Source organism: Polypterus senegalus, chromosome 10 (genome assembly GCF_016835505.1).
Source record: "Polypterus senegalus isolate Bchr_013 chromosome 10, ASM1683550v1, whole genome shotgun sequence".
NCBI classification, from domain to species: Eukaryota; Metazoa; Chordata; class Cladistia; order Polypteriformes; family Polypteridae; genus Polypterus; species Polypterus senegalus.
Window position 1 is genome coordinate 144342710 of NC_053163.1, and position 27330 is coordinate 144370039.

The 27330-nt window shown below is 45.1% G+C and overlaps 1 protein-coding gene across 2 annotated transcripts; it reads left to right on the top strand.

The window, feature by feature from the left end:
* LOC120537773 (cyclic AMP-responsive element-binding protein 3-like protein 3-A) lies at positions 1-26675 on the top strand. Of its 2 annotated transcripts, none has more exons than XM_039766961.1 (10): positions 1-121; positions 11590-11727; positions 11822-12101; positions 12231-12346; positions 20435-20548; positions 20667-20773; positions 23345-23413; positions 23634-23715; positions 23798-23894; positions 25927-26675. In XM_039766961.1, the coding sequence occupies exons 1-10, from the start codon at positions 101-103 to the stop codon at positions 26283-26285; spliced, it is 1383 nt and encodes a 460-aa protein (XP_039622895.1). In that variant the 5' UTR covers positions 1-100; the 3' UTR covers positions 26286-26675. The 2 variants fall into 2 exon arrangements, with proteins under 2 accessions (XP_039622895.1, XP_039622896.1); XM_039766962.1 differs by having other exon boundaries at positions 20438-20548.
* The last annotated feature ends 655 nt before the right edge of the window (positions 26676-27330 follow it).

Here is a 27330-nt window from a genome sequence, read left to right on the forward strand (position 1 = left end):
TTAAACTTTGTCATCAATTGCAGACGGAGCTTTGACAGAATCAGTGAGAGGAGCCACAGACTCACAAGTGAGCAACCTCTGGGCAGCAGAAACTGGAGCCATGGCTCTTACTGTTAGTGAGGTGAGCTGGTGTGCAACGGGCGGGCTGGGAAACGAGATCTTTATATGTCATGTCTGCTTGTGTAAATCAGTGGGGGCGCAAGAATCCTGGGTGGGCTCCTGCCTCACACAGATGCTGCCAGTGTGGGCTCAGGCCCACTGTGTCTCTTATTTGGTTTAAGAGTGTTGTGTTCATTTGTGTGGATTGTGTGTGTAGGGCGCCTTTATTTGTACCGTGGGATCTGCAGGAGGCGGTGGGCTTCAGGCCTTATGTTCATATGTGAGTTGTGTCAGTTTATTCAAGTCATTGTTTATCAGAATCGTTTCTGTTTTCTATACACAAAGCACACGTACACATGTACTGTATATACGATTTGCCTTTTACATATTTGATTTATGTTCCAGTAGTGAGCTGTACTTGACCTTATTCTGCCTGCCTTTGCAGTTGTTGTCTTATTGTGCATTGTCTGTTAGTGTTTTGTGTTCTAGTTTTTCTTTTACTGTATCTGTTTCTTCCTGAACAGACTTAGAATTGTTCCACAAAAGGTCTGTGTTTTGGCGCTTCAGTTCATGTGTGTGTCCAGCCTATGGGGGGATTGTGTAATGTGTTGAGATGAGTCACTTTGTCATTTGCTGTGTGGTTTGTGTCAGTCTGTGTTGTGTTTATTAGCTGTGGGCATGTGGGCAGGCAGTGTGGCGAACCGGGGGTTCAGATCCCACCAGTAACAGACACTGTGGGACCCTGATGAGGTCACTTCACATGACAAAAGAAATGGAATCAGCTGTATCTCAAAAGTAGTAAGTCGCCTTGGAGGAAGGTGTCAGCCAAATAATGGACAGAGCAATAGTTATGTAGATATGAAAGGTACTATATACTGTAATAGATAGATATGAAAGGCACTATATGATAGATAGATAGATAGATATGAACGACACTGTATAATAGATAGATAGAGAGATAGATAGGCAGATGTGAAAGGCACTATATGATAGATAGATACATACTGTAGATAGATGTTAAAGACACTATATAATATATAAACACTATATAATCGATACATAGATAGATAGTATGGTGTGGTGGTGAAGGCTTTGGACTTTGAACCCTGAAGTTGTGGGTTCAGATCCTACTACTGACACTGTGTGACCCCGAGGAAGTCACTTCACTTCCCTGTGCTTCAGCTGTAAAGTGAAATGTGACTAATTGTATTGTAAGTCCCGTAAGTCGCCTTTAGTTAAAGATGTCAACCAAGTATTAAGGAATATCATGTCAGGCTGTGCAGTCGGCACTCGACACCTCCGATTCCTCTGTCTGTAGTCTGACTAACATACAAGACACGAGGCATTTCATGGCTGCCAAGCAAATCCTCTACCAGTTCTGGATGAAAACGCTACTGTATTTTCAAGCCTTTTTAAAATTATTATTCAGGTGTTTTCTTTTCATAACCAGTTAAACTGCTGATATTTGCTTCACATTCTTTTTTTCACCAACACCTTCTACATTGCGGTGACATTGGTAATATTTATTCTGCTGTGACTGAAAAGTTTTCAAAAACTGACAAATTAGTTAAAAGTCTTCTTACTGTGAATTTGCGCATGCGGCTTAAACTTCAGTATGTTTGTTATATTCTGAAATTTGCAAAAAAAAAAAAAAAAACAAATCACTTTTCAATATAAATTAAAATGTATAATGAACAGAAATAAATAATTTGTGCATTTGAAATTGTCCATTTTTACAATCTGTCGGTACTTTCTTTCCTGATATCTACTTCCGACTCCGCGGCCCTGGCGGTATGACGGGCTGCTCTTTAAAGTGTAAACCTAACGGAGTTGTCTTATATGTGAAGTGCGTGTTTTGGAGAGTTGGAGTGTTCGTGTGTGCATTCTTGCATTGTTATAATAACACAATTATACTATTAACACACTGGCTCTTTAACGGCGCTTTATGGTTCTTTACCGAGTAGCGTGGTCCCTCTTCGAGCCTTTGCTTGGTCAAGAAGCCTCATTTCATCCTGCGACGGGTTCTTTGCACATTTGCTTCGTTGTGCTTTGAAAAACTACGTGACTTGCAGAAAAACGGAAACGTTTACCTTATGGCGGGCTACCTAAAGGGCACAAACAGAAAGAAGCTGAACTTATCCGGAGTTACTTTTAAAATCGGGAGCCATTGGGGTGTCGCAGATCTTTTCCCATCTCTTTATGGAGCGAAATAAATGAACTTCATTCTAGAACCTTCATGTGGGTGGGTTCATTTGGGAAACTAAAATGGTCACCTATGGCATCGCTCTGAAGATCCGCTCTGGCACCTTTTATTTTGAAGAGTGTATGCGATTTATGAGACCCCCGCTGCGTGTCTGTCACGATTCGTGTTGTGTGCTTTTAGCAGGTGTGTGTTTTGTGTGTAGTATAATGAGGAGATTCTGTAAACGCGCCTTTGTTTCAATTCATCAGTTTCATTTTAATAAGCCTCAGTTTCATGAGTCAGGGTGTTTGCTATTTGTACTGTGATAACGGCCCTTTATTTAGGCACAATTAAAAAGAGATCGGAGAAAAATGAAACGAATTACAGCCCCCGTTTAATAGGGAGACCAAAGTGGGCTCTTATCTTACCAAGCTGCTTATGAGCGCCAGGAGCGGGAAATGCGGCGCAGCTGGGGGTCCGTGCGCTGCGCTGTTAACAGTACGATCGGCTCGGAGTCACCCGGGGGCCCGTTGGGCTCTTCAGTCGGCCTTGATCACAATGTACGCGTATGAGTTTGAGATTTTGTGTGTGTTATTTGTGTGCCTGCATTTTATTTTTCGTTTTTTTTTGTCGAGCGAATCCATTGTTGTGCGGCATACCGCTGCACGCCTTTTTCTCCTGCACACTTTGGGTCACCCTTGATGTCACCTTTGTGTCACCCTGGTGTCTTTTTAGCTGTGTGTGTGTGTTTATACGGTGCCATTCTTTTGTGCAGTTTGTTGGCTGATGTGTGAAAGTTTATTTTTTTAAAATATAATAGAAATGTGAAACTTCAGATAGTAGAAATCTAGAATTTACGTGTTTTTAATGAGCGTTTGTGTTACGATTGTAATTTGTGAAAACTTTTTTATGGTGTCTGTATTGTATAGAATGATGTTGTTCGGTGTTTTTTAACTTTATACATTTTAGACGTTACTAAAACACTGTAGAAAAATGGGGAAACTGTACCTACATAAATTCAAAAGTCACACCTGAGAAAACATTAATATTTGGACAAAATCAGAAGCATAAACGTGACGAGAAGAGTTATTTCCCATTGCAAAAATAAAAAGAGAAGAAGAGCAGAAGGTTCCAACTGAGTGAACTGGGCCTTATCCATTGATAGGAAAAAAAAATCGGATGAGGTCCGAGAAGGACACCCGGAAAATTTCAGGGGGTGAGAACTGCCGAAAAATAACCCACGGCTGTCAGCGAGAAACCAAAGTGTCCGTGTTGCAGAACAGCCGAGCGTTGTGTGTGCGGGGAGCCGCTCGCGTCCTGCACCGAGACGTCCACAAGGTGGCGCACTGCAGGCTTCCCGCAGCATGCCGTTTGTTTGGCTGCCTGTGACCGTGGACAGCGCTAAAAAGAGACAATTTGATCTCAAAATAGCAGACAGCGAGTTAAAAATAACAGCCCAGAAGCTGTCCAGGCTGGAGCAGTTCCAAAATAAACGTATTTGCTTAATCTGCTCCCGTGTTGGATCGATAACTGGGAATACACGAGCACTCGTAGCTCACAGAAGTGTATTTGGTCTAAGATCATAAACTGCATCAGGAGAACTCAAACACACGTAGAGGATGAGCCTAATTCAGGGTGGTGTGTGTTTATTCTGTACAAATACAGTTCATTCCCAAACCTGTTTAAACCAGTCCAGACTAATTAGGGCACAAGCCTGTCCTGGCAGCATCAGGCACCAGTGCAGCGCAGGGCACATTCAGAAGCACCTAACTCATCTAACACACCCTGGGAAACCCATATAGACACACGGGGAGAACATGCAAACCCTTTACAGACCACCGACGTGAGTGGGAGTCAGTGAGGCACCACAACCCCATATTAGAAAAAGTGGGCTCTGCTAACATAACAAATGTCAGAAACGAGAGGAGACCACTCAGCCCATCAGGCATGTATGTTGAGCTAATAGATGAGGTGTCCTCCAGAGACCTCCTAAAGCTTGTCAGGACTTCTGCTTCAAATCAGCTGGATCCTCATTGCATACCACAGGCAATTCAATGCTTACTTATATTATTGGTTATTTTGACTGATGCCTTTATACAAGATGACTTATAGCAGCTGAGACACAGCTGGGTGCATTACCTTTGCAACTGGACCATAGGGAGGTGAAGTGACTTGCTCAGGATCACGCAGTGTCAGTGGTGGGATCTGACCCCAAACCCTCAGGGTGTGAAGTCCAAAGTCTTTACCTCCATGTCCCACTGCCACTCTATCAATTATATATCCACCCATCCATTATCCAATCCGCTATATTCTAACTACAGGGTCACGGGGGTCTGCTGGAGCCAATCCTGCAGGGCACTAGGCAGGAAACAAACCCCGGGCAGGGCGCCAGCCCACTGCAGATCTATTATATAGTGCCTTTCACATCTATCTATCTATCTATCTATCTATCTATCTATCTATCTATCTATCTATCTATCTATCTATCTATCTATCTATCTATCTATCATATAGTGCCTTTCACATCTATCTATCTATCTATCTATCTATCTATCTATCTATCTATCTATCTATCTATCTATCTATCTATCTATCATATAGTGCCTTTCACATCTATCTATCTATCTATCTATCTATCTATCATATAGTGCCTTTCACATCTATCTATCTATCTATCTATCTATCTATCTATCTATCTATCTATCTATCTATCTATCATATAGTGCCTTTCACATCTATCTATCTATCTATCTATCTATCTATCTATCTATCTATCTATCTATCTATCTATCTATCTATCAGCGCCTTTCACATCTATCTGTCTTTTTAAAATCACTTATTATTTGACTGACGCCTTCATCCAAGGTGACTTATGGCACATATGAGATACTATTAGTTTAATTTCTTTTGCTTTTCCAGTTGGAGCCCAGTCAGGTGAAGTGACCTCATCAGGTGGGATTTGAACCCCCAGTTCACCACACTGCCCACCCACATGCCCGTAGTTAATAAACTTAGCACAGACTGACACAAACCACACAGCAAATGACAAAGTGACTCAACTGATCACAACATCACACAAACCCCTTGGGCAGGACGCACACCTGAACTAAAGAGCCATAACACAGACACGTTTCATGGAACAATCACGAGTCTGTTGACTAAGAAATCCATAAAACAACACAGTCAGTACATTAGTCTCATAACGAGTTGTGGAGTCAGAGGTTTTCTGTTCCGACTCCACAGCCATGCATATCATTCCTTCATCCAGGGTGACTTATGGCATATAAGAGATACTGTTAGTTTAATTTCTGCTGTTTTTCCAGTTGGCGCCCTGGTAGGTGAAGTGACTTGCCCGGGGTCACACAGTGCCAGCAGCAGATGTGAGCCCCCATCCTCAGGGTCTGAAGTGCAGTTTTTTGTGCTTTTCTGCTGTGTGTGTGTGTAGTCAGACATAAGATGGAGGAGGCTGAGGCGTGCAGGAGCCACAGGAGCCTCTAGAGGGAGCTCTTCTCTTCTCTTCAAGTCGCTGTGTATGTCTGAGTGTCGCTGCTGTGGTTTGTGAAGTGGCCACACGTGCACCTTGGGTGTGATTCTGGGCACTTCTGTTTTGCTTAAGATTTCTGCTGTGTAATTCACGCGGGTCGTGTTTGAGTGCCTTATATTTTTCTCTTGTATTTGAAGTTCATGTTTTCAGTCAATTTTGTTCATATTGTGTTCATAAGAATTATGAAAAAAAATAAATAAAACACCCAAGGGACAGACACAGCTAAAAAACAGAGTCGGAAGGTGAGGATGTGATGTTCCCATCAGGGCACTAGGGGGCAGGTGGTCAGGTTTGGCTGGCCCTATTCAAAGGGAGACAGAGGCCTGGCAGAAAATGCCAGAGATGGCAGCACCCTCGGCCACAAGAGGGCATGTGTTCCAGGAGGGCATATACAGGACATCACTGTGCTTGGTAGCGCTGCTACCTGGCAACAAGCAGGCCAGGTTTCATGTCCTGGGTGCTCCCTGCGTGGAGTTTGCAAGTTCCCCCCCGTGTCCGTGTGGGTTTCCTCGGGGTGCTTCTCGCACTCCAAAGCCGTGCAGGTTTGGTGGATTGGTGATGTTAAAGTGGCCCCTGTTGTGTGTGCTCACCCTGCGATGGACTGGTATCCTGTCCAGGCGTTTCCCCTGCCTTGTGCCCTGTGTTTGCTCTGATGGGCTCCAGCTTCCCCTCGATCCCGCTCAGGATGATCAGGTTTGGAAGACAGACAGATGGCTGGGTCACCGTCCCCTAGAAAGTACAGCCAAGCTGGGGAGCTGCAGGGTCCTGACGTTCTCCATTTCATATCCTGACATGGAGAGGCTGCCCCCAGACTCAGGACCTCTTAAACAGTTGAGCTAAAGGGAGCTCCCTGCTGTCTATTGTAAGGCGGGCAGTCGCTCGCACTTTCTCTGCCTCTTGACTACGAAGTTCAAGCCCGGTGTCCCTGAAGTGCATTGGACTTGATCCTAGCGCTTTGCAGAAGATGACCCCTTCAGGGCAGAAGCTAATGAAGTGTAGAGTGTTTGGTTAGGGGTCTGTGTTTGAATGTGCTACAGGACTGTCCAGCAGAACAGGGAGAGGCAGGAAGTGAGACAGGAAGCGCGTTGGTCTGGTAACCTACTGGTGATGCGCCCCACGGGTTCAAAGCCTGCAGGCTCAGAGAGGCAGCAGGACTTTGGTTTTCAGTTTGTTTGGTTTTTTTTGTACCTTTTGTGTGTCCCTCACTGTGAACTTTTTTGTAATGAAGGAGCCGTTGATTTGTACCCGTTGACTATTTGGTGTGATTTTTGTTGCCCTTTTTGTCACATCACGTGTGAATTAGCGTTTATGAATTAATGACAGGTTTCATACTGTATATGCTTGACACTGGGGGTGTAGCCAGGAATTCATATTCAGAAAGTACGTGAATCCTAATTCTGTCTATGATGAGTCGCCATGACATTGTGACAAAATGTATCTCGGGGGGGACGGGGGTTCAAACTCAATGCATAATTCTGTAAGTAATAGTGAGAGATGTGTGATGGTGTCAGTGTGTGTGTGAGGGTTGATCTCCACAGCTTGTGTGCTGAATATTAGGGCGACTGACCAGAGACACATCTTCTGAGAGTAGTGCCAGTTTGTCTCCTGTGCCCTGAGATAAGCCATACAGCCCCCTTATCAGGCTGACGCACACTCTGCCGCCATCGCTGCTGGGTGTCGGGCGCCTGCTAACACTCTGAGCTCACAGCCAATCAGATGTGTGTGTCTGTGTGTCTGTGTGTGTGTGCGGGGGGTGTGTGTGTGTGTGTTGGGGGTGTTGGGTGTCCAGCAACCCAAAAGGACAACACAACCCTGCCATATTGGTATCTCTTCAGCTCTCCATATGCATTGTTGTAAGATGGCATAAATAAAATGTATCATTGAACCTGATTTTGTTAGATTGGCCTGCATATCCGACTCACAGTGCAGTACATTACTGAACCAAGAAATTCATATAAAAACCTGCGTATCTCAGTCCGTATTAATTGGTTGCCTCTTGAAAGGAGGTTGAGCGTGAATTTTGAACCCAACTTATACATTGTTGTATGCTGCAATAAATACAATTCAACACAAAGCCTGATTTTGGTAGGTTGGCCTGCATTTCAAAGTCAAAGGGTATAAGAGCATTGAAAAAAAAAAAAAATCTCTCTATTATAATAAAAAATCTTGGGGGGAGAGATGAGACTTTGTGCTAAGAGATTTAACTGCGCCCGGGGCCGGAAATAAAAGACAAAGACTAAATGACAAAGTAGAACGTTGTAAAGAATTCAAAAACGTTGCCACGATAGACATGCAGAGCAGGTTAGAGTTAATGACAGTACGAAAATTCAAAAGTCTCATAAAACTGATAGTAAAGATTGCATTAGCGCAAACAAACGGAAATTATTACTCGGTGAAATAATGGAACAGCGAAAAGAGATTGAATATGTGGACATAGGCGATATGACAGAGGTATGTAGATATTGTTTGGCTTTAAACTTTAAGTCAGAGACTTGCAGATCGTGTAACTTGTGTTGCCTCCCAAAGAAGAGGCGTATCCGCGAGAAATAAAAGATGTGTTGTTTGGTGAAAGTGAAATCCACATACGTGAGCAGCAGAGCGGCAGTGTGTACCGCAGGCCGGGGGCTTGGCGAGCGAAGCCCACCATCCTGACAATAGAAGAGACAATAACTGCCCACCATCCTGACAATAGAAGAGACAATAACTGCCCACCATCCAAGTCCTGTCCATTGTCTCTGATGATGTCTGCTGCCTCCAGGCTGGCTTGACGTGCACCACTGCCCACTGCCCACTGCCCACTGCTCAGTGTTTTGTCTCTTTACTTGACGTTTCTCACTTGCCCACCACCCCTAGTCTCCGCCCAGACTACATTTTCCTGAATGTCCTTTGACTTAATCTTTGCTTGGGGGTCTGGTTTTGTTGAGGGGGTCCTCTCGAGTGTTCACTGACGCTTCCAATGGTTGGGTGTCTTTAAATGTTCACTGGCCCATTTCCCTGAGCTTCTGCTGATGGTTCTTTTGTATCCCGCAGGATGAGTCCTGTTGGGGGTCCCTCTGAGTGTCAAAAATGAATCTTCCTTATTGTCACCACCTCAGTGTCCAGTGACCCTTGTCCTGGCTTTGTACTTCTCAAGTATATGTGGTCAGTTCTCTCCATCTGGATAAACTTTTGAAGATGCCCCCGTCAGTGTTCAATGTTAATCCTCCTTTATCCTTTATAAATATTTTGTATGTCTTTATTTGTAAGTCAGACCAGGCAAAAGTAGTTAGTATTTTATTTCATTGGTATGCTTTCATGTCTAATCTGAGAGTCTTTAGGTCTGACTGAGGAAGTTAATTTTATGGCAGGGTTGGCGGGAAGGACCTAAAACCAGTTTGGCAAGTAATTCTCTGCAGGACATTCACTTTCAATCAACCCCCACAGAAATGCCAAACTACCCTGCTGGCAGGCTTCACTCAGCAAATGTTTCTTTGGGGGCAGATGTGAAAATAACCCGAAATTTTATTGGCCTAAAGTTGGCTGTTTCAGGATTAGTTTGAAGCAGAAGCTCCATGTCACCCTGTTGGCCATAGGAGTTGAACAGAGAATGGATAATTGTGCCTGCTTTACACCAAACACACACACACCATCATGATGAGGGAGTATCTCACATACCATGATGGACTGAAAAGAAGACCACACTGAGAAGCAAAGCTCGGCAGCCATATTGAGACAGGCCTGAAGAAAGCCATAAAATGAGGACTTAACTAGAGACATTTTAGTAAGTAACAAGTCTGTGTGCCGCCTGAAACTACACATCAGCATTTATCAGGTTGTATGGTTGCCAGTATTCACTTGTACTTTGCCTATTGTTATTATTTTATGAATATTATCAATATTACGTTATTTAAAATTGTAACTTAACTCCTGCTTGTCTTTTATTCTGTGTAATTGCCTGAGGTTATAGATGTAGAAGGGAAGGTGGAGAGAAGTTATAAAGTACAATACCTTAGAAACAGTAGCAATTCTATGAGATTTGAGGCATTCTGACAAAGGCTTCACAATAAAGAATACAAAAGGGGAAAGTCAAGTCATCTAGGACTCTACCAAGACAAAACACTCGCCCACTGTCAAGTGACGGCTGTCCTTGTTTATTGTCCTTCAAGTATCCACTGGTGACCCTAAGTGTCCACTCACACCCTCTCTTATGGGTCCCCCTAATTGTCCTATGTTAATCCTTCTAGTTTTTACCTCCCTCTGCGTCAGTAGATCATTGTTCTTGTCTGCTGTGCCCTGCCCTCTGTATTATCGTGGTATTTCCTCCTCCTTACCCTTTACTAGGGGTAAGTGTACTCGTCAGATTTGTTACCGGGTTGGTCTGCTGTTGCACAATAAGATTAACACACACATACATAGCTATACGCATACACACAGACCCCAACCACAACAGTGCCCCATAAATGACACACATACAGCTGGTTAACCGCTGTCCCTCTCTCAGCACTTCAAGAGACTTACTTATTATTGGCACAAACAACATATGATATTTTAAAGATATCTCAAACCTAAATATTACTTTTGGTCTCCAAGAATACATTTAAACATACAAAGGCTCAGCATCCTTGATTATAGGCCATTTGTCAGCCAAGAATGCCTTACTTTATGTACTGTTCCCTACTATTGGGTGGAGCTCTCACCCTCAGCATTAATAAACACAGAGCGTATGGCAAACCTCCAGCTGCACCAGGTGCTGAAAGAAATCTACTTTATTACTACAATCACTGTAGACATTAAGACAAAGCATAGAAATTTAAAAGCAGCATGGTATTTATTACATGAATAATAATAATAGAGAAAAGCATAAAAGAAAATGTGGATAGCAAAGTCTGGATATATATAGTCATTAGACAAAGCTTGCGAACAGTTCAAAGATGACAAGGATGAATGTCGCAGGCAGCTTGTGATCTTAGTAATTCATGAGATGCGTTTCTGACGATCAGATGGAAACGGTCGCACGTTGACGTCGCTCTGTTCTCTTCTCCTGACGTCTTTGTCCCTTCTTCACCTTCCCTTCTATGTCGCTCTTCAGACGAGGCATATTTATTATAAAATTCTACCGGGGGGTTTTGCAAGATGTGATTGTTAGATATTCCAATTGGCTGACTGTCAATATGAGGAATGAATTCACTGTCCATTTTCCCAAACAATAAAACTTTTTTGATGTTGCCTGAGGTATCAGCATGTCTTCCTTTCCCAGGCTGCAAACCAATTTAGCAACTTGTTGCCTCAGATGTCCAGGTTATAAACTAATCGATAGCCGTAGGCACCAGCATGTCTTCCTTTCTTTGTTGGAACAGCTGTTTTAAAAGTGAGGTACAACTTGATATGAGGATATGCTTTGATTTGTCCTGAATTTAGTCCATCTGTTGTTGTCTTGAGCAAAATAAAAGGAAAATACAGAACTGAATTTATAGATTTTGTACCCCACAACACCCTCCTATCTCCATCGGCGCCTCTTCTTCTTTTAAACCCTGGAGTGTCCCCTCTTACATCTTGATGATCCTCATAAACTACTCTTTTAGGCTCACTTTCAAGTCTCCATTGACAATTCTAATTGCCTGGAGCTCCACTACATGTCCACTGACTGTTTAGTCCTTGCTATTGCTGTCTCCCCTACAGTGCCAATTGAAAGGTTTTCCATTTCTGGGGGTCTCCTAGTGTTCTGAATCTTGATTCTGTATTTCTTGTGTGTTTACCTTGGACTGGCTCCCTCTTATTTTTTCAGATTGTATGCAATGCAGGACTTGGCAGCATGGAGCTTTTGGATCTGCTCTTTGATCATCAGCATGGGATTCTAAGGAACGAGGGCTTTCAAGACCCTGCACCCACCGGTCCAGGAGAATGGCCCATTGCAGAGCAGAATGTAAGTCTTGGTCATTTTTTTTTAATAAAAAGTGGTGGCCATTAATTTGTAGAGCTGAGCACACTCCTTTAACTTTTATGTCTTTGTACCTTAGCTGCTGACTGAACAGGACAGCAACGAGCTCCTTAACACCCTACTGTGCCCCGGAGAGTCTGTCTCCGGCTCCCCCTTGTGGTCTCCTGCCACCAGTGACAGTGGCATCTCCGAAGAGCCAAGCTCAGATCAGCCAGACAGCCCACAGCAAAGCCAGGGACCCGACAGCCCCTACCTCTACCATCCTCCGTCCTACGTCAAGTCTACCTTTTCTCACACTGCCTCCATGAATCCGGAACAAGTGATGGAGCCTCAGGACCTGGATGTGTCCATCGATTTGGGTATGACCCATAGACTATCCCAACAAATGCCACTTAGTGTTTTAGCATGACTTGTACACAAGAGGCTATGAGGATTTGTCAGAAATCCATAGATGCAGCACCTCTGAATTTTTGTTGTGTCTCATTCAGATGGCTGGGAATCAGGATTTTACCAAGAAAAAGCTCAGGACGTGTATCAACAGCCTGGATCTGGAATGTTCCCCCTGACGGTGAAGGATCTGTTGCTCAATAGCATCTCAGACTTGGTGAGTCTGCTTACAGTGCCAGACACTTTACACTTGGCTGGCTTTTCAGAATAAGTGGGCTGATCCTGCAAGACTGCGTGCTGAGCCGCAAGCTACGGGCAAGCAGGAGAGGCATCAGTGGCATTGGGTTAAGAGGCTATATGTTTTCCAGATATCCCAAGTAACTTCTGGGGATGGGGATGGGAGGAATCCACTCCTATGAAGCTTAATCACGCACTCCAGAAACAACACCTATGGAGAAGTACAGTGGTACCTCGGTATACGTCCTTAATCCGCTCCAGATCCTTTGATTTGTACCAAACAGGACGTATTCCAAACACATTTTTCCCATAAGAAATAAAGGGAAAATGATTAATCCGTTCCCATGAAAAAAAATTCTTTTGTTATTGTCATGTTATATATTGATGGGCTGTATAAAATAATTTAAACAATGCTTAATACTAAAATACATAAATACAAAAGAAATTAGATGAAATAAATGAAAATTTAACCTCACTTTACTTTTAATAACATCTTTGTTTTTCACAATCGTAGATACCGTCGTTCTCAGCATATAATATGCAGCAGCCAAGTCCCGGATATGCATGCCACCTTCATACTTTTCAACAATCAATTCAAATTTATGTGAAAAAACACAAAATCACGTGAAAATTCACAGAGAGTTATAGCGCGGGTTGTTCACTGAATGCTAGCAACTGGCGTACTGACGCTCGTGGGCAGTCGTGGCTTTGTCTCGAGAGAGACAAACAAGGGTAGCGGTGTTCTAGCACGCGAGTCGTATTCCAAACAAAGGTCGTATGCCAAGCAAAATATTTCATGTCCAAACAGGACGTATACCAAGTTGGACTTATTCCAAAGCGGACGTATAATAAGGTACCACTGTATTTCAAAAATATCTACTAGAGCGGGAAACCATTAAACCTGGCTAGTAACAAGAGCAGACACAGAATCTGTAAAAATAAAACTTTTATTCTTCAAAAAATGATGGAAACAAAACATAAGCACTGTGGAGCACAAACAAAGTCCCATTATAAAATCCAAAAAACAAAAAGGTCAAAAATCCAATCAGTCAGAGAAGCACAAAGCGCAGAAATAATCACAATACTCACCAACACTCAAGCGCATTCAAATGAACCACAAGGGACGGTGGGCTGTCCTCGCCTTTATAGGGCTGAGGGGGCAGACCCCTGAAGTGATGGACAGGTGGCTCCGCCTCTTGGAGATCCAATGTTCCATCTCTGGCAGAACAGCTGATCCAGGCAGATTGTGCAGGTAACCTGCATGTGACACAAAGCAGGCTTTGGGCTCGTCCATCAGGGAGCCTGCAGTTCAGTTTCAGACAGCAATACACCATGAAGCTGCGTGGTGGAGTCAGTAGTAGTGGTTGGATGTCATTTTAAAGGAAGGCTGAGCCTAAATTTAGCTGTAAGCTGTCACAGGTACAATTCACCATGGAGCCTAACCTCGTTAGACTGGCTTGAATTTCTGATTGAAAGTATAAAAGAGTCTTGAACCCCAAAAAATATATTTATATATATATGATGCTGAAAAAAAGAAATATTTTTTAATCCGAGTATAGCATCAAGTCAATGAATCTTGTGGGCTGTTGGTCTGGTCAGTTAAGTAGCAGAGGGGCTTGTTCTTCAGTTTCAGCTGCTTTGGTGCACTAGAGTGGCAACAATCTGACGACCCCCAAAACAGGAATGAATGGTTTAACAGGTGGAGGGAGGCCACTGACATTTTTCCCTCCTCATCTGTTTTTTCCACTCGTTTTACATTTGACTACGGTCAGTGTCACTACTGGTATCATGAGGCCATACCTGGACCCTACTGAGTTTGGTGGCACAGGTAGTCCAACTTCTCCAGGATGGCACATCAATACGTGCCATTGCCAGAAGATTTGTTGTGTCTCCCAGCACAGTCTCAAGGGCATGGAGGAGATTCCAGGAGACAGACAGGCAGTTGCTCTAGTAGAGTTAGACAGGGCTGTAGAAGGTCCTTAACCCATCAGCAGGACCCACCGGTATCTCCTCCTTTGGGCAAGGAGGAACAGGATGGGCACTGGCAGACAAAATTACCTCCAGCAGGCAGGCCACTGGTGTGAATGTCCCTGACCAAATAATCAGAAACAGACTTCATGAGGGTGGCCTGAGGGCCCAACGTCCTGTAGTGGGCCCTGTGCTCACTGCTTGGCACAGTGGAACTTGATTGGCATTTGCCACAGAATACCAGAATTGGCAGGTCCACCACTGGTGCCCTGTGCTTTTCACAGATGCGAGCAGGTTCACCCTGAGCTCATGTGACAGACGTGAAAGGGTCTGGAGAAGCCGTGGAGAACGTTATGCTGTCTGTGACATCGTTCGGCATGACCAGTTTGATGATGGGTCAGTGATGGTATATGTGGGGAGGCATATCCATGGAGGGACACACAGACCTCTACTGGCTAGACAACAGCACCATGACTGCCATTAGGTATCAGGATGAAATCCTTGGACCCATTGTCAGACCCTATGCTGGTGCAGTGGCTCCTGGGTTCTTGTTAGATTGGCCTACATTTCAGATTCAAAGGGTAAAACAGAACTGAACCAAAAAGTGGAAAATGAAAAACTACTCGTCTGAATCACCAGATCTGTGGTTGCCTCTATAAAGGAGGCTGATCTGGTCAGATTATGCAGATGACCTGCATGTGATTGTAAAGAGGCATTGGGTCATTCATAAGGGAGTCTGACTTTAATGGACTGGCCTACATTTCATAGTCAAAGAGTAATACATTATTGAACAAAGAAATGCATATGAGAATCTGTGTTTGAGTTGATATTAATTGGCTGTCTCTTTATAGAAGGCTGAACGTGATTTCTGAACGCGTACTTTCTAGGCTGGCATAGGTTCAACTTATCGTGGAGCCTGACTTTCCATTGGCCTGAATATCAGATTCACGGTGCATGCAATACATTATTGAACAAAGAATTTCATATACAAGGCGACGTGTTTGAGTCGATAATAATTGGATGTCATTTTAAAGGAGGCTGAAGCTGTCAAGTTGTGAAATTGGTGCGCATGTCACTAGCAGCAGATATTGGGCTCATTCATCGAGAAGTCTGACTTTAATGCTTTGGCCTACATTTCCGGGTCAAAGGGTAATCCTGCACTAAACAAAGAAATGATTATGAGACGCTGCCTGTTCTATGTCAGCAGAAAGAGGGCTGTTGATGCAATGGACTCCTTTGCCAAGGTGCCTGACTCTGTTAGAACGGCTTACATTCAGTTCAGTATTGAAATAAGTAATACAGACGAAAATCATCATGTCTGAGCATCAACCCAATCAGATTATGGAGGTGATGGGCAAGGGATAATTAAAACTGGCATGGCGGGAAGCATGTTTGAGTCCACAGACTGTAGGCATCTCTTTAGAGGAGACTGATCCTGTCTGCACAGTGTGCTTTTCAACCCTTGATAGATAGATAGTGTGAACCTGGCCTGGACACAGATAGGCGGACATGTTGTTTAAAACACCACACGTTTATTTACACTAATTATTTACAATAAAGGTCACTAAGACCCCAGCCAATGGTCACTCAGACCTCAGTCACGTGCACAATACCCCAAAACAATCACAGTCCTGGCCACAAATGCCTTTTCTTCGGGCCGCCTCCACAGCTCCTCTTGCCTCGTCCTCCTTCCACCCGACTCTAGCCTCGAATGAATGGAGACGGCCCCTTATATATGGTACCCGGATGAGCACCAGGTGTTCCCGGCATTCCTCCTCTGGCCACGCCCCAGCGTGGCGGAAATGCCGGCTGTCCTCCCGGCTGCTCTCCGGGCGCTGTCCTAATTCTTCCCCCCAGCACTTCCTGGTGTGGCGGAAGTGCTGGGGTAACAGGTCCCCAAGGCATTGGGGCGCCTCCTGGCGGTGACCACGGGCCCCTACAGGGAAGGTGCCCTGTACCCGTGGCCCCCAAAGCAACCCGGAAGACAACCCCCACGTGATCCAGGGTGGGTGCAGACCCACATCCGGTCCTTCATATTGTCCCGGCTGGGTCATGGCCCCTGGCATCCCTGACAATAGATAGATAGATAGATATGAGAAAGACGCTATTAGATATTTAGATAGACAGATAGCTAGATAGATACTTTATTAATCCCAAGGGGATTGACAGTCAGCAGGGAGTGAGCATCTCGGTGAAACTTCCTAACAGGGTGAAACAGCAGAGCAGTAATGGCCTCCTCATCTTATATATTACGATGCATTCAGAAACATTCAGATCCTTGACGTTTTCCACATTCTGTTATGTTGTAGCCTGGTGGTGAAATCGTTTAAATTCATTTTCTTCTCTCATGAAGCAGCAGAATAATAAAGTGAAAAGAGGATTTTAGTAATTTTATTTCAAAATAAAAAAACGGAGGTATCATCTCGACACAAGTATTCCGACCCTTTGCTAGGACATTTTAAATTTGGCTCTGCCACACCCCATTCTATTGATCCTCGTTGAGATGTTTCTACACCGTGTTTGGAGCCCACCTCTGGTCACTTTAATAGATTGAGAACATTTACGAAAGGCACAGACCTGTCTGTTGAAGGTCCCACAGTTGACACAAAAACACCAAGCCATGAGGCTGAAGGAACTGCCTGCAGAGATTAAAGTCAGGACTGAGACACAAATCTGGGGAAGGCTGCAAGAAAACTTTTGGCAGCACTGATGGTTGCCAGGAGCACAGTGGCCTTCAAAATTCTTAAATGGAAGAAGTCCACCAGGCCAAACTGAGCAATCTTGGGAGAATGGTAAGAGAGATGACCAGGAACCCAATGTTCACTCTAGCTGAGCTCCAGAGAACCCATGTGCAGATGGGAGAAACTTCTAGAAGGACAACCATCCCTACAACACTCCACCGGACGGGTCTTGATGACAGAATGGCCGAACAAAAAGGCTCACCTCAGTAAAAGGCACATGGAAGCCCACTTGGAGTTTGCAAAGAAGCACCTAAAGGACTCTCAGACTATGAAAAACAACATGCTGTGGTCTGATGAGATCAAGATAAGGGTCACATCAGGAGGAAGCCTGGTGCCACTCATCCCCTATCCAGTGTTGAAATTTGGCTATGGCAGCATTAAGCCATGGGCTTGTTTTCCAGCAGAAGGGACTGGCAAAGTTGAAAGGAGCAAAGCACAGAGATGTCCTTAATGAAAACCTGCTTCCAAGAGTTCTGGACCACACGGTTTGGGTGGAGACCATCGGTGCGCTGCCATTTACAGGTCTCCTCGCAGATGTGTTTGGATTCAAGTCCGGGGCTCTGACCGGGCAACTCAAGGACAACTCTGTGAATGTTCTTGAGTTGCCCAGTCAGAGCCCCGGACTTGAAATGGCAGCGCACCGATGGTGTCCACCCAAACCGGACCGAGCTTGAGAGGGTCTGCAGAGAAGATTAGCAGCAAATCCCCAAGTCCAGGTGTGCCAAGCTTGTCGTGTGAAACCCAAGAAGACACCAGGCTGGAATCGCTTTCAAAGGAGCTTCAACAGAGTCAAGAGTTTAAAAAGTGTTAATACTCGTATCCATGGGATATTTCTGTTTTTCCAAGAGATCCTAAAATCCTGTTGTCATTTTGTCATTCTGGCTTTGAGGGGAAAAAAATGCAAAATGTGACAGGGGGTCTGAATACTTTCTGAAGGCACTGTACTGTATGCCTTGTTTAATAAATAGCACATTTTGTGTGGGGTGCCCCGGGGGAGTGTCATTAATCCAGGGTCCTCGTCAAATGACTGTTTTGTCAGTTGTCCCACAAATTGATCACCACCCTCTGTGAAGGTGGTCTGTGTAAGTGTACAAGTGGGCAGGGGCTGCATTTTTTTATTTATTTTTTTGTTATTTATTTCACCTTATACAATTTCTTGTAGTAGGAATTTGTTAGTGTTTGCATACCCCTTGGGGTCAGAGCGCAGGGTCAGCCATTGTACAGCGCCCCTGGAGCAATTACAGGTTAAGGGTCTTGGTCAAGGGCCCAGCAGAGTAGGATCTCTTTTGACAGTGACGGGGATTCGAACCAGCAACCTTCTGGATACCAGCTCAGATAGCCTCAGAGCCACCACTCCCCCCATTTGTCTGACTTTATCACAGTGTGACGCTGCGGGTTGGCTCCTTGCTCCCTCGTCTCTAATGGGAGACTCTTGAACCCGACACCGTCAGTACCGTAACCGAGATGAGCGTGGCAGATAAGGACAAAACACACCAAGCAAGAGGATGGTGAAAAGTGCAAGTGCTTTTATTAAAAACTCAACAAAAACCAAGTGTTCAAAAAAGAGCAGTGCTCAAAAGGTAATAAATAATCCATAAAAACACCCAAGTGTTAGTGGAGGTTAAAATGATCAAATAAATAAGTCCATAAAAAACGAGGTTAACGTTCAGGCAGGAGTCTTCTTTAAAATCCTCAATCCCTGGTGCTTCCCTTTAAAAAACGTTTCTGAAGAGACGTCCACCAACAGACACAGACATCCTTCAAATCTGTCACCGCCGCCCAATCCCCAGCATTCCACAGGAAGCCACAGGACCCTGCTCCCGTGCCCACCGCTGCCTTTCCAGGCTCCACCCAGTGAAAGCTCGGCGTCTTCCTGCAGCAGGCTGCCAATCGCAGGCTCCACCCGGCTAAGAGTGACGACCACTCCTGCTCCCTGGCTGCTCAACAGGAGTGATCCCCGTGCCCCCTCCTGAGCCTGGCCACATGCTACTTCCTGGGGCACCATGCGCTCTCTCTCTCTCTCTCTATAATCATTGGCTCACTCCCTCTCCTACTTTTCTCTCTTTCTCGCTAACCTCTGGTCCTCTTTTGTTTTGTTTCATTTCGTTTTATTTCATTTGTCTAGTCTCATCTTCTCCCACTTTCTTTTATGCCGGCTCGTTCTTAAGCAGTGGTGCCCAACTCCAGTCCTGGAGGGCCGCAGTGGCTGCAAGGTTTCATTCTAACCCTTTACTTAATCAGTGACCTGTTTTTGCTGCTAGTTAACTTCTTTGAATTAATTTTAATTGACTCGGTTTTTAAGATTTGTTCCTCTGAATTGCTTCATTGTTCCTCTTAATTGCTTCATTTCTTTCCTTAAATGGCACCCAAACAGAAATGAAACATGACGCCAGTGAGCCAACAGAAGACCAACTAGGTCAGGGCCTCAAACTCCAACCGATTTCACTCCAACCAGTTGCTTAATCAGGCGCTGATTCTTGTTGTTAATTAAACCCGTTCTTTAATTCCATGGCTTGTTGCTGCTCTCATTGTGCAATAGCAGACATTTCCGAAATTGTGGATTTTCTCTTTTCTAAGAACAGATCAGCGTTCCTGAGAACCCTTATTTATTTTCAGATATTGTATGATGGTCACTGTTTACTGGTCCTGTTGTGGCTCATTTTGTATCTCATTATTGTTTGGCTGCTAATTAAGGGAAAAGAAACAATTAAGGGGTCTGAATCTTCAACAGCAAGTCAAATAAAATTAATTCGAAAGCAGTTAATTAGCAGCAAAAACAGGTCACTGATTAAGGAAAGGGTTAGAATGAAAACCTGAAGCCACTGCAGCACTCCAGGACTGGAGTTGGAAACCCCTGTTCTTAAGGCTCCATCAGCGCAGCGTCTCAATTGCACACCACAGGAAGCCAATGAACCAATTAAGAAAGGCCACGCCTTCACCTGCAGGTGCGATCATCCCAATTATTCCACCCATTCCCCGCAGCTGTGCGAGTGCGCCCACATAGAAGGAGCCAACCAACTGATTGTTTGTTGAAAACGGCCTCTCTTTGTGAGCCGCGGACCCGCTACACCACACACAGTCACATAACCCTGGGGTATTCCATAAAGAAGCATCATTTTGGAAGTGGACCTTGTTCTGCACATTTGAATCCATAGACAGATAGAGGCTGACCTGGTCAGGCTGTGTTAATTCTGCAGTGGATATCCGTGTAAAGGACCTTCACCTTCTCTATAGTGGGGTAGCTGGGCTGGGCTGGGGTCTTGGGGCTCGCTTTCTGTGAAGTCCATTGAACTCTAGTGGGGCAGAATACCTGACTGAGGTAGCGGTGGACTTCACTCACAATACCCCCTCTCACACAGCAGCCTGTGCAGCAAACCCAGCAGCCATGTCAAGAGTTGGTCCTTAATGAAGATGAAAAGAAGCTTTTGGCTAAAGAAGGCATCTCTCTGCCGAGCCAGCTGCCACTGACCAAGGTAAGCTACAACGCACATTGGCATGCCTGCGAGATGAATGTGAGGACATGTGTGGCCGTTCAGCCTCCTTACACACAGCAAACTTCTGACATGGCTGCTAACTTCAATCCCCTTTCAGTACGAAGAACGCATTCTGAAGAAGATTCGTCGGAAGATACGGAATAAACAGTCCGCCCAGGAGAGCCGAAAAAAGAAAAAGGAGTACATCGACGGGCTGGAGAGCAGGTAGAGGGGCAGTGCCCATGAAATTGTTAAGGGAAGATAATATAGGATGTCAGAGGGAGGATAAAGTAATCCTGAAGAGCATCAGACAAGTTTATAAAAGAGTAGAATGGGAGTCGGGCAGTGGGGACTTTAATAATGTTTAGCATGCAGGGGGAGTAATGCTGAGCCTACACTACAAAGTGAAAAACACAGTTCTCACCACTAGGGGCAATAGAGAAGCATGAAGATCAAGATCAGGAGCTCTGGTAGGTGCACACAATACACAGCAAGCCACCCACTGACATGTACTTGGTCTCCACACCACTAGAGGGCAGGGGAGACACACGCAGAACATATCCAGCTCAGTAGGGAGAACAGTGCAGTCGTCACCACTAGGGGGCAGCAATGAGAATATCAATACCAACGCCTTAAATGGACCATGAGGAAAAAAAAAACTAAACCATTAGGGGACGAGAAAGACGTGTTGCATATAAAATGGTGTGTTCTTTGGGGGAAACACATGGAATCCATACAGCTAGGAAGCTGGAGAGGGGACTTCAGGATACACTGAGTGTCCACTTTGTGAAGTCCATCAGGTCTTTCTTCAGAATTAACTGCAGCATTTTATATGCAAACTAGAACCTTCAAATCAGGTGGAAGGTGTAAATGAATTGTCTATGTGCGTAATTCAGACTAAAGATTTAAGTAGCTTTCAACATGACATGTCAGTAGGCGAATCGGTGTATCAGAGCCAGCAGCTCTGCTGGGATTTTCAGAGATGACGGTGTCAAGGGCTGAAGAGAGTTCTATTTATACCATTAGGTGGGATTGAAAAAGAGGAGGTGAATTTGAAGAGCTAGGGGTCAGGAGAAAGAAATGACAAAAAATAAGTCCCAGAGACAAAAAAATAACAATTCTCAAGTGACACCACTAGGGGGTGAAAAACACAAACGACACTTCTGTGAGCAGGAGGGATTAGACAGGAAAACACAGCCGTAGGTGGCAGGAGAGATGAGAAAAGGGATCCCACCACTAGGGGGCAGCAGGAAGAAGTGCAGAGCACAGACCACTAGGTGTTCATAACAGGGTAAGAGTGCACAGCACTAGAGGTGGTGAGGAGAAGTGCAGTGAGCACATGGTTAGGGGGCAGGAGGGTTCAGAGTAAAAACAGACCACTAGGGGGTAGTAAAGAGAAAGGAAAAATACACACCACTTGGGGGCAGCAGGAAGAAGTGCATAGCACAGACCACTGGGAGGCAGTAAAGGTTAAGAGGTAGTGTGGAATAGTACAGTGAGCACACAGTTATGGTATGGGGGGGCATTCACAGCAAAATGGCCACCAGAGGGCAGTAAAGATAAAGGAAGCATACACAAGACTAAGGGGTAGCAAGAAGAGATATACAGCACCGACCACTAGGAGGCAGTAGAGATTAACAGTACACAGCTGTAGAGGCAGTGGTGAGAAATACAGTGAACACACAGTTAGGGCGTAGAGCAGAAAACAGACCACTAGGTGGCAGTAAAGATAAGGGAAGAATACACACCTCTTGGGGAGGCAGCAGGAAGAATTGCACAGCACAGACCACTAGGAGGCAGTAAAGGTTGAGTTCAAACTGTTAGAGGTAGTGGGAAGAAGTACAGTGAGCACAGAGTTAGGGCACAGGACAGTTCAGCTCAGAAAACCGACCACTTGGGGGCAGTAAGGAGAAACGAAAAGCACATACCACTGGGTACATGAAGAAGAAGAAGAAGAGCAAAATATCCACCTCAGAGTTTCTTTAAGAATTGGTCATTTGATTTATTTTCTTTTCCATTTTGGGTGGCTTATTGCTTATTATGTTATTATTAACCTTGCAAATAGCTTTATGATGGTGCACTTAGTGGATTTTATTATTTAACATACGTTTGATAGATTTAAAGGCCAGGAGACTATATTGTAGAGTCTTGGCTATTAGGAACAGCACAGAAGAGGATTTATAACAAAAAGTAGAAAAAAAATGAGAGTCTAACTTTGACCACTAGGAGGCAGGAGATGGCAATTAAGAACCTACAGCTACAGGGACACAGGGGCAAAAAGGCTTAAGTGATGGGCTAGGGCTCAAGACAGAGAAGGGATCAAACTGAGGATGGAAGGAAGGGAGAAGCATAGAGTCCTGAGTAACACAAGTAAGACAGAAACAGAGCTTACAACACCAGCACAGCAAGGCAGAGAGTAGCTGGATTTGGGCCACTAGGGGGCACAAGAGAGAAAAGTGCACAATGTAGAAGAGCAGTGTGTAAACCACTAGGGGGCAGGAGGGAGACGTGCAGGGCACACACCACTTCAGCAGAGAGAAGTGTAAGATGGCAGAAGGACATAAGACTGACACCACTAGAGAGCAGGAAAAAAGTGCAGGGTACACACCGCTAGGGGGCAGGAGGGGAAAGTGCAGAAGTAGGATTGAAAACTCAAGAGTTTTAAACCCAGAGCAGAGCATGAGGGAGAGGAGCTGGCTTTAATGCACTAGCGCCAGGAAGGTGGGCTGGGCATATAATTGGCATTATGAAGGTTCCTTACTTACCGTGTTGCTATTTTTTCCCCCTCCCCAACAGAATGGCAGCTTGCAATGCCCAAAACCAAGAACTGCAGAGGAAGGTGTTTCAGCTGGAGAAGCACAACATGTAAGCACTCCCAGTTTATGTTCTTTGCTGAGACTGCGAAGTGTTTAGACCCAGGGGGTGACACTCATGATGCCCAGGCTCCAATAGCTTTGCCACCCTCATCCACTCCCCTTACCCAGCGCACTTTTTCCTAATGTTTTGGCTCTTGTGTACTACAATGTTCGCAGTCGGACACGCTGTATCAAATCAACATGGATCGTTGCTCTCCACTTTGTCACAGGTCTCTGGTGGAGCAGCTCAGGAAGCTGCAGGCACTCGTCATGAACGGCTCCAAGGCGGCGCAGACTGGCACATGCATCATGGTAAGACAGTGCAGACCCTGTGACTCTGCATTGGCACACACGCTGTGGTACCCCCCCTATTTAATCTGATCCCATCTCCTAGGTCCTGGTCCTGTCCTTCTCCCTCATCTTCCCCAGCCTGCACACCTTCTCAGAGGGCAAAGTGGCTTATGAAGACACAGACTTCCTGCCCGTCCGAGGTGAGTGCCATTGCCCAGCATGACGTCCTGATCTCGCTTTGGGGTAGCCATTTTGCTTTGGCTGTTGAATCTTTCTTGACTCGTCCATCTCGTCTCCGCAGTATCTTCTGCGTCTGGTGGAGTCTCGGCTCTGTGGCGTGTCACTCACTTGTCCCTCTGCAGTTCTCACTCCCTCTCGTACCTCCGTGTAATCGTCCCCCTCTTATTTTTCTTCACCATTTGGCTTTACCCTTCCACCTCTTCACTATGGGGATGTCTCTCACTTCTCACTGTTGCGTCTCCCCGTCTTTCTGTCTCACTCTTGCTTGTCTTCAGTTTGGTGTCCCAGTCTTGTATTTCTCCACCGCTGTTTCATGTCACACCAGCGAGCCAGTCTCAGGTATTCCTGTCCTTTTATCTCACTCTCAGTTTCTTTCACCATTCACTCATCTTTCCTTCTCACTACCGTATCACTCCTACATACTCCCTCTTCTGTTTCAACTCTCGTTTCTTTCTATTGTAGCAATCTCTCTCACTCTTTCTTGGACAACATGGTCTCACTCTTGTGTGGCTACACTATTAACACATCAGTGTTCTCCTTTAAGGCCGCCATGGTGGCACAGTGGGTAGCTCTGCTGCCTCTCAGTTAGGAGACCCGGGATCGCTTCCTGGGTCCTCCCTGTGTGGAGTTTGCATGTTCTCCCCGTGTCTCCCACAGTCCAAAGACACGCAGGTTAGGTGGACTGGCAATCCTAAATTGTCCCTAGTGTGCACGGGTGTGTGTGCCCTGCGGTGGGTTGGTTTCCTGCCTTGTGCCCTGTGCTGACTGGGATTGGCTCCAGCAGACCCCCGTGACCCAGTGTTAGGATATAGCGGGTAGGAGAATGACTGACTGACTCCTTTATTGTCATGTCTCACTTTTGGGTCTCCATGGCCTTCTGTCTCACTCTTATTTTCCTTCACAATTCTTCTGTCTCACTCTAGTATTTTGCACCTGTTTGTGTCTGCTCTGTTTCTCCACACCATTGTCTCACTCTTCTATTTGTTTCTCTCTTTGTACCTCAGTTTTTCATTTTATTGTCCTTCTATCTCACTCTCTCATTCACTATCAAGTTGTTTGTTGTGTTGTCTCCTTCCCCTGCTTTTCTGATGTCCTCTTTAAACTCCTCACCTTTGTATCTTACCCGTGTGTCTTTTCACTGTTGTGTCACTCAGGTGTTCTGTCTCACTCTAGTACTTTGCACAATTTTCTGTCAGTTCTGTATTTGTCTCACTCTTGTATTTGTTTTTCTCTTTGTACTTCAGGGTTTTTTTTTTTGTTTTATTGTCCCTCTGTGTCACTCTCATTTTCTTTCACTATCAAGTCGTTTGTTGTGTTGTCTCACTTTTCTGATGTTCCACCTCACTCTCGTGCGTCATTGCCATTTGTTCTCACTATTTAAACTCTTCACCTTTGTATCTTACTTGTGTGGCTTTTCACGATTGTGTCTCTCTGGTGGTCCGTCTCACTCTGACATCATTGACTCATCAGTCCAAGTCGTGTATGTCTTTGAAATTGCATCTCACTCTTGTATCTCTTAATATCTGTGACTCTAGTGTTCTGTCTCACTCTGGTGTTAGCACCCTTTTGTGACAGTTCTCTATCTCATTCCTATTGTCTCACTCCAGATTTTTTGCATTGCTGTCACTCTCCTTTTCCTTCACTCTGGTGTCTCTTTGTTTTCCATCCCATCATTCATTTGCCAGTCTCCCCCATTTGTCTCTTTACAATTGTGTCTCACTCTTGTGTCTCCATGTCCTCACATCTCACTCTCACTTCCTCCTCACTCTTGCCTCCTTGTGCTGGAGTTCCATACCACTCCTGTGGTCCTCACTCACTCCTTGAGCACTTTGCTGTTCTTTCTCACTCTCGAGTCTCTCCAGCATTCTGTCTCACTCTTTCGGTCTTACTCTTGTGTGTCTCACTGGTGTCATGTCCTGCTCTCTCTCGTCTGCCTCCTTAGTTTGTTCCTCATTTCTCAATCACCTCATAAACTCCTCCTTGTCTCCACAGTGCAGTCCCGCTCACTCCATGATGTTGCCTTCTCCCGCTTTGCTGTGGTGCATGAGAAGCAGCCTGCTGCCGCCGCCGCCGCCACCCCAGATGCCTTCACTGCCCTCCCTGAGTATTCTGGAGAAGAAGGTGCCAAGTCCGTGAAGGTGACGTCCCTCCTCAACGAGCTCCTATCGAGCCGACGACTGGGAGGGCGAGAGTCCAACCCTGCTCAGAACCTCAGCCATGATGACCTCAACCTGGAGGCTGCCCACCACCTCCAACCTGACCCCATCTCAGGCGGCGGAGTGACAGTCCTGACGTGGCCTGAGAGCCACGGGGCAGACCAGCTTCACCCGCTTCACGCAGATGAGATGTGAGAGCAGAGCGGGGATGGACTTGGGAAGACCTGAGGACCCCGATGATCCTGGACCTCAACGGAGAGACTGGCCTTGTGGGGTCAGTCCAGTAGGTCTGTAAATGTGGACAAGGCTGACCACGAAGACCACAGTGCAGAATGAGCCCTCGTGAAAAGTGTAACAAAAATTAGTGAGAGCCGCCCTGCCATCATGGACTACAGAGACACTCAGCACCGGGCACAGCTGGCAGCGCTTTTAGTTTACCAATCGTGTGTAGAGTTGTGACAAACCTAGAAACGCCAGCAGACGCGCACTTCCATGTACCAATCTGTGTTGTATCCTCAAGATACGCATCAAGGGTAATATTTAAATTGAATAAACGGTGAAAGATGAAAGGGACGAGTCCGATCTCTGAGCTCACATGGGCAGGACCAGAAATGAGAGCTGAACTGCCATCTTGAGGTCCAATGTGTGGAGGAAGTGAAGGAGTTAATGGAGAGCCAGGGGTCTTGACTGGTGGTCACACTGGACCAATGCAGCCTGATCATTCAAGCATTCTATCTATTATATAGCGCCTTTCATATCTATGTATCTATTATATAGCGCCTTTCATATCCATCTGTCTATCAAATAGTGCCTTTCATATCTATCTATCTATCTATCTATCTATCTATCTATCTATCTATCTATCATATAGCACCTTTCATATCTATGTATCTATTATATAGCGCCTTTCCTATCTATCTGTCTATCTATCTATCCATCTATCTATCTATCTATCTATCAAATAGTGCCTTTCATTCTATCTATCTATCTGTCTATCTATCTATCTATCTATCTATCATATAGTATCTTTCATATCTATCTATCTATCTATCTATCTATCTATCTATCTATCTATCTATCATATAGTATCTTTCATTTCTATCTATCTATTATATAGCGCCTTTCCTATCTATCTGTCTATCTATCTATCTATCTATCTATCTATCTATCTATCTATCTATCTATCTATCTATCTATCAAATAGTGCCTTTCATATCTATCTATCTATCATATAGTGCCT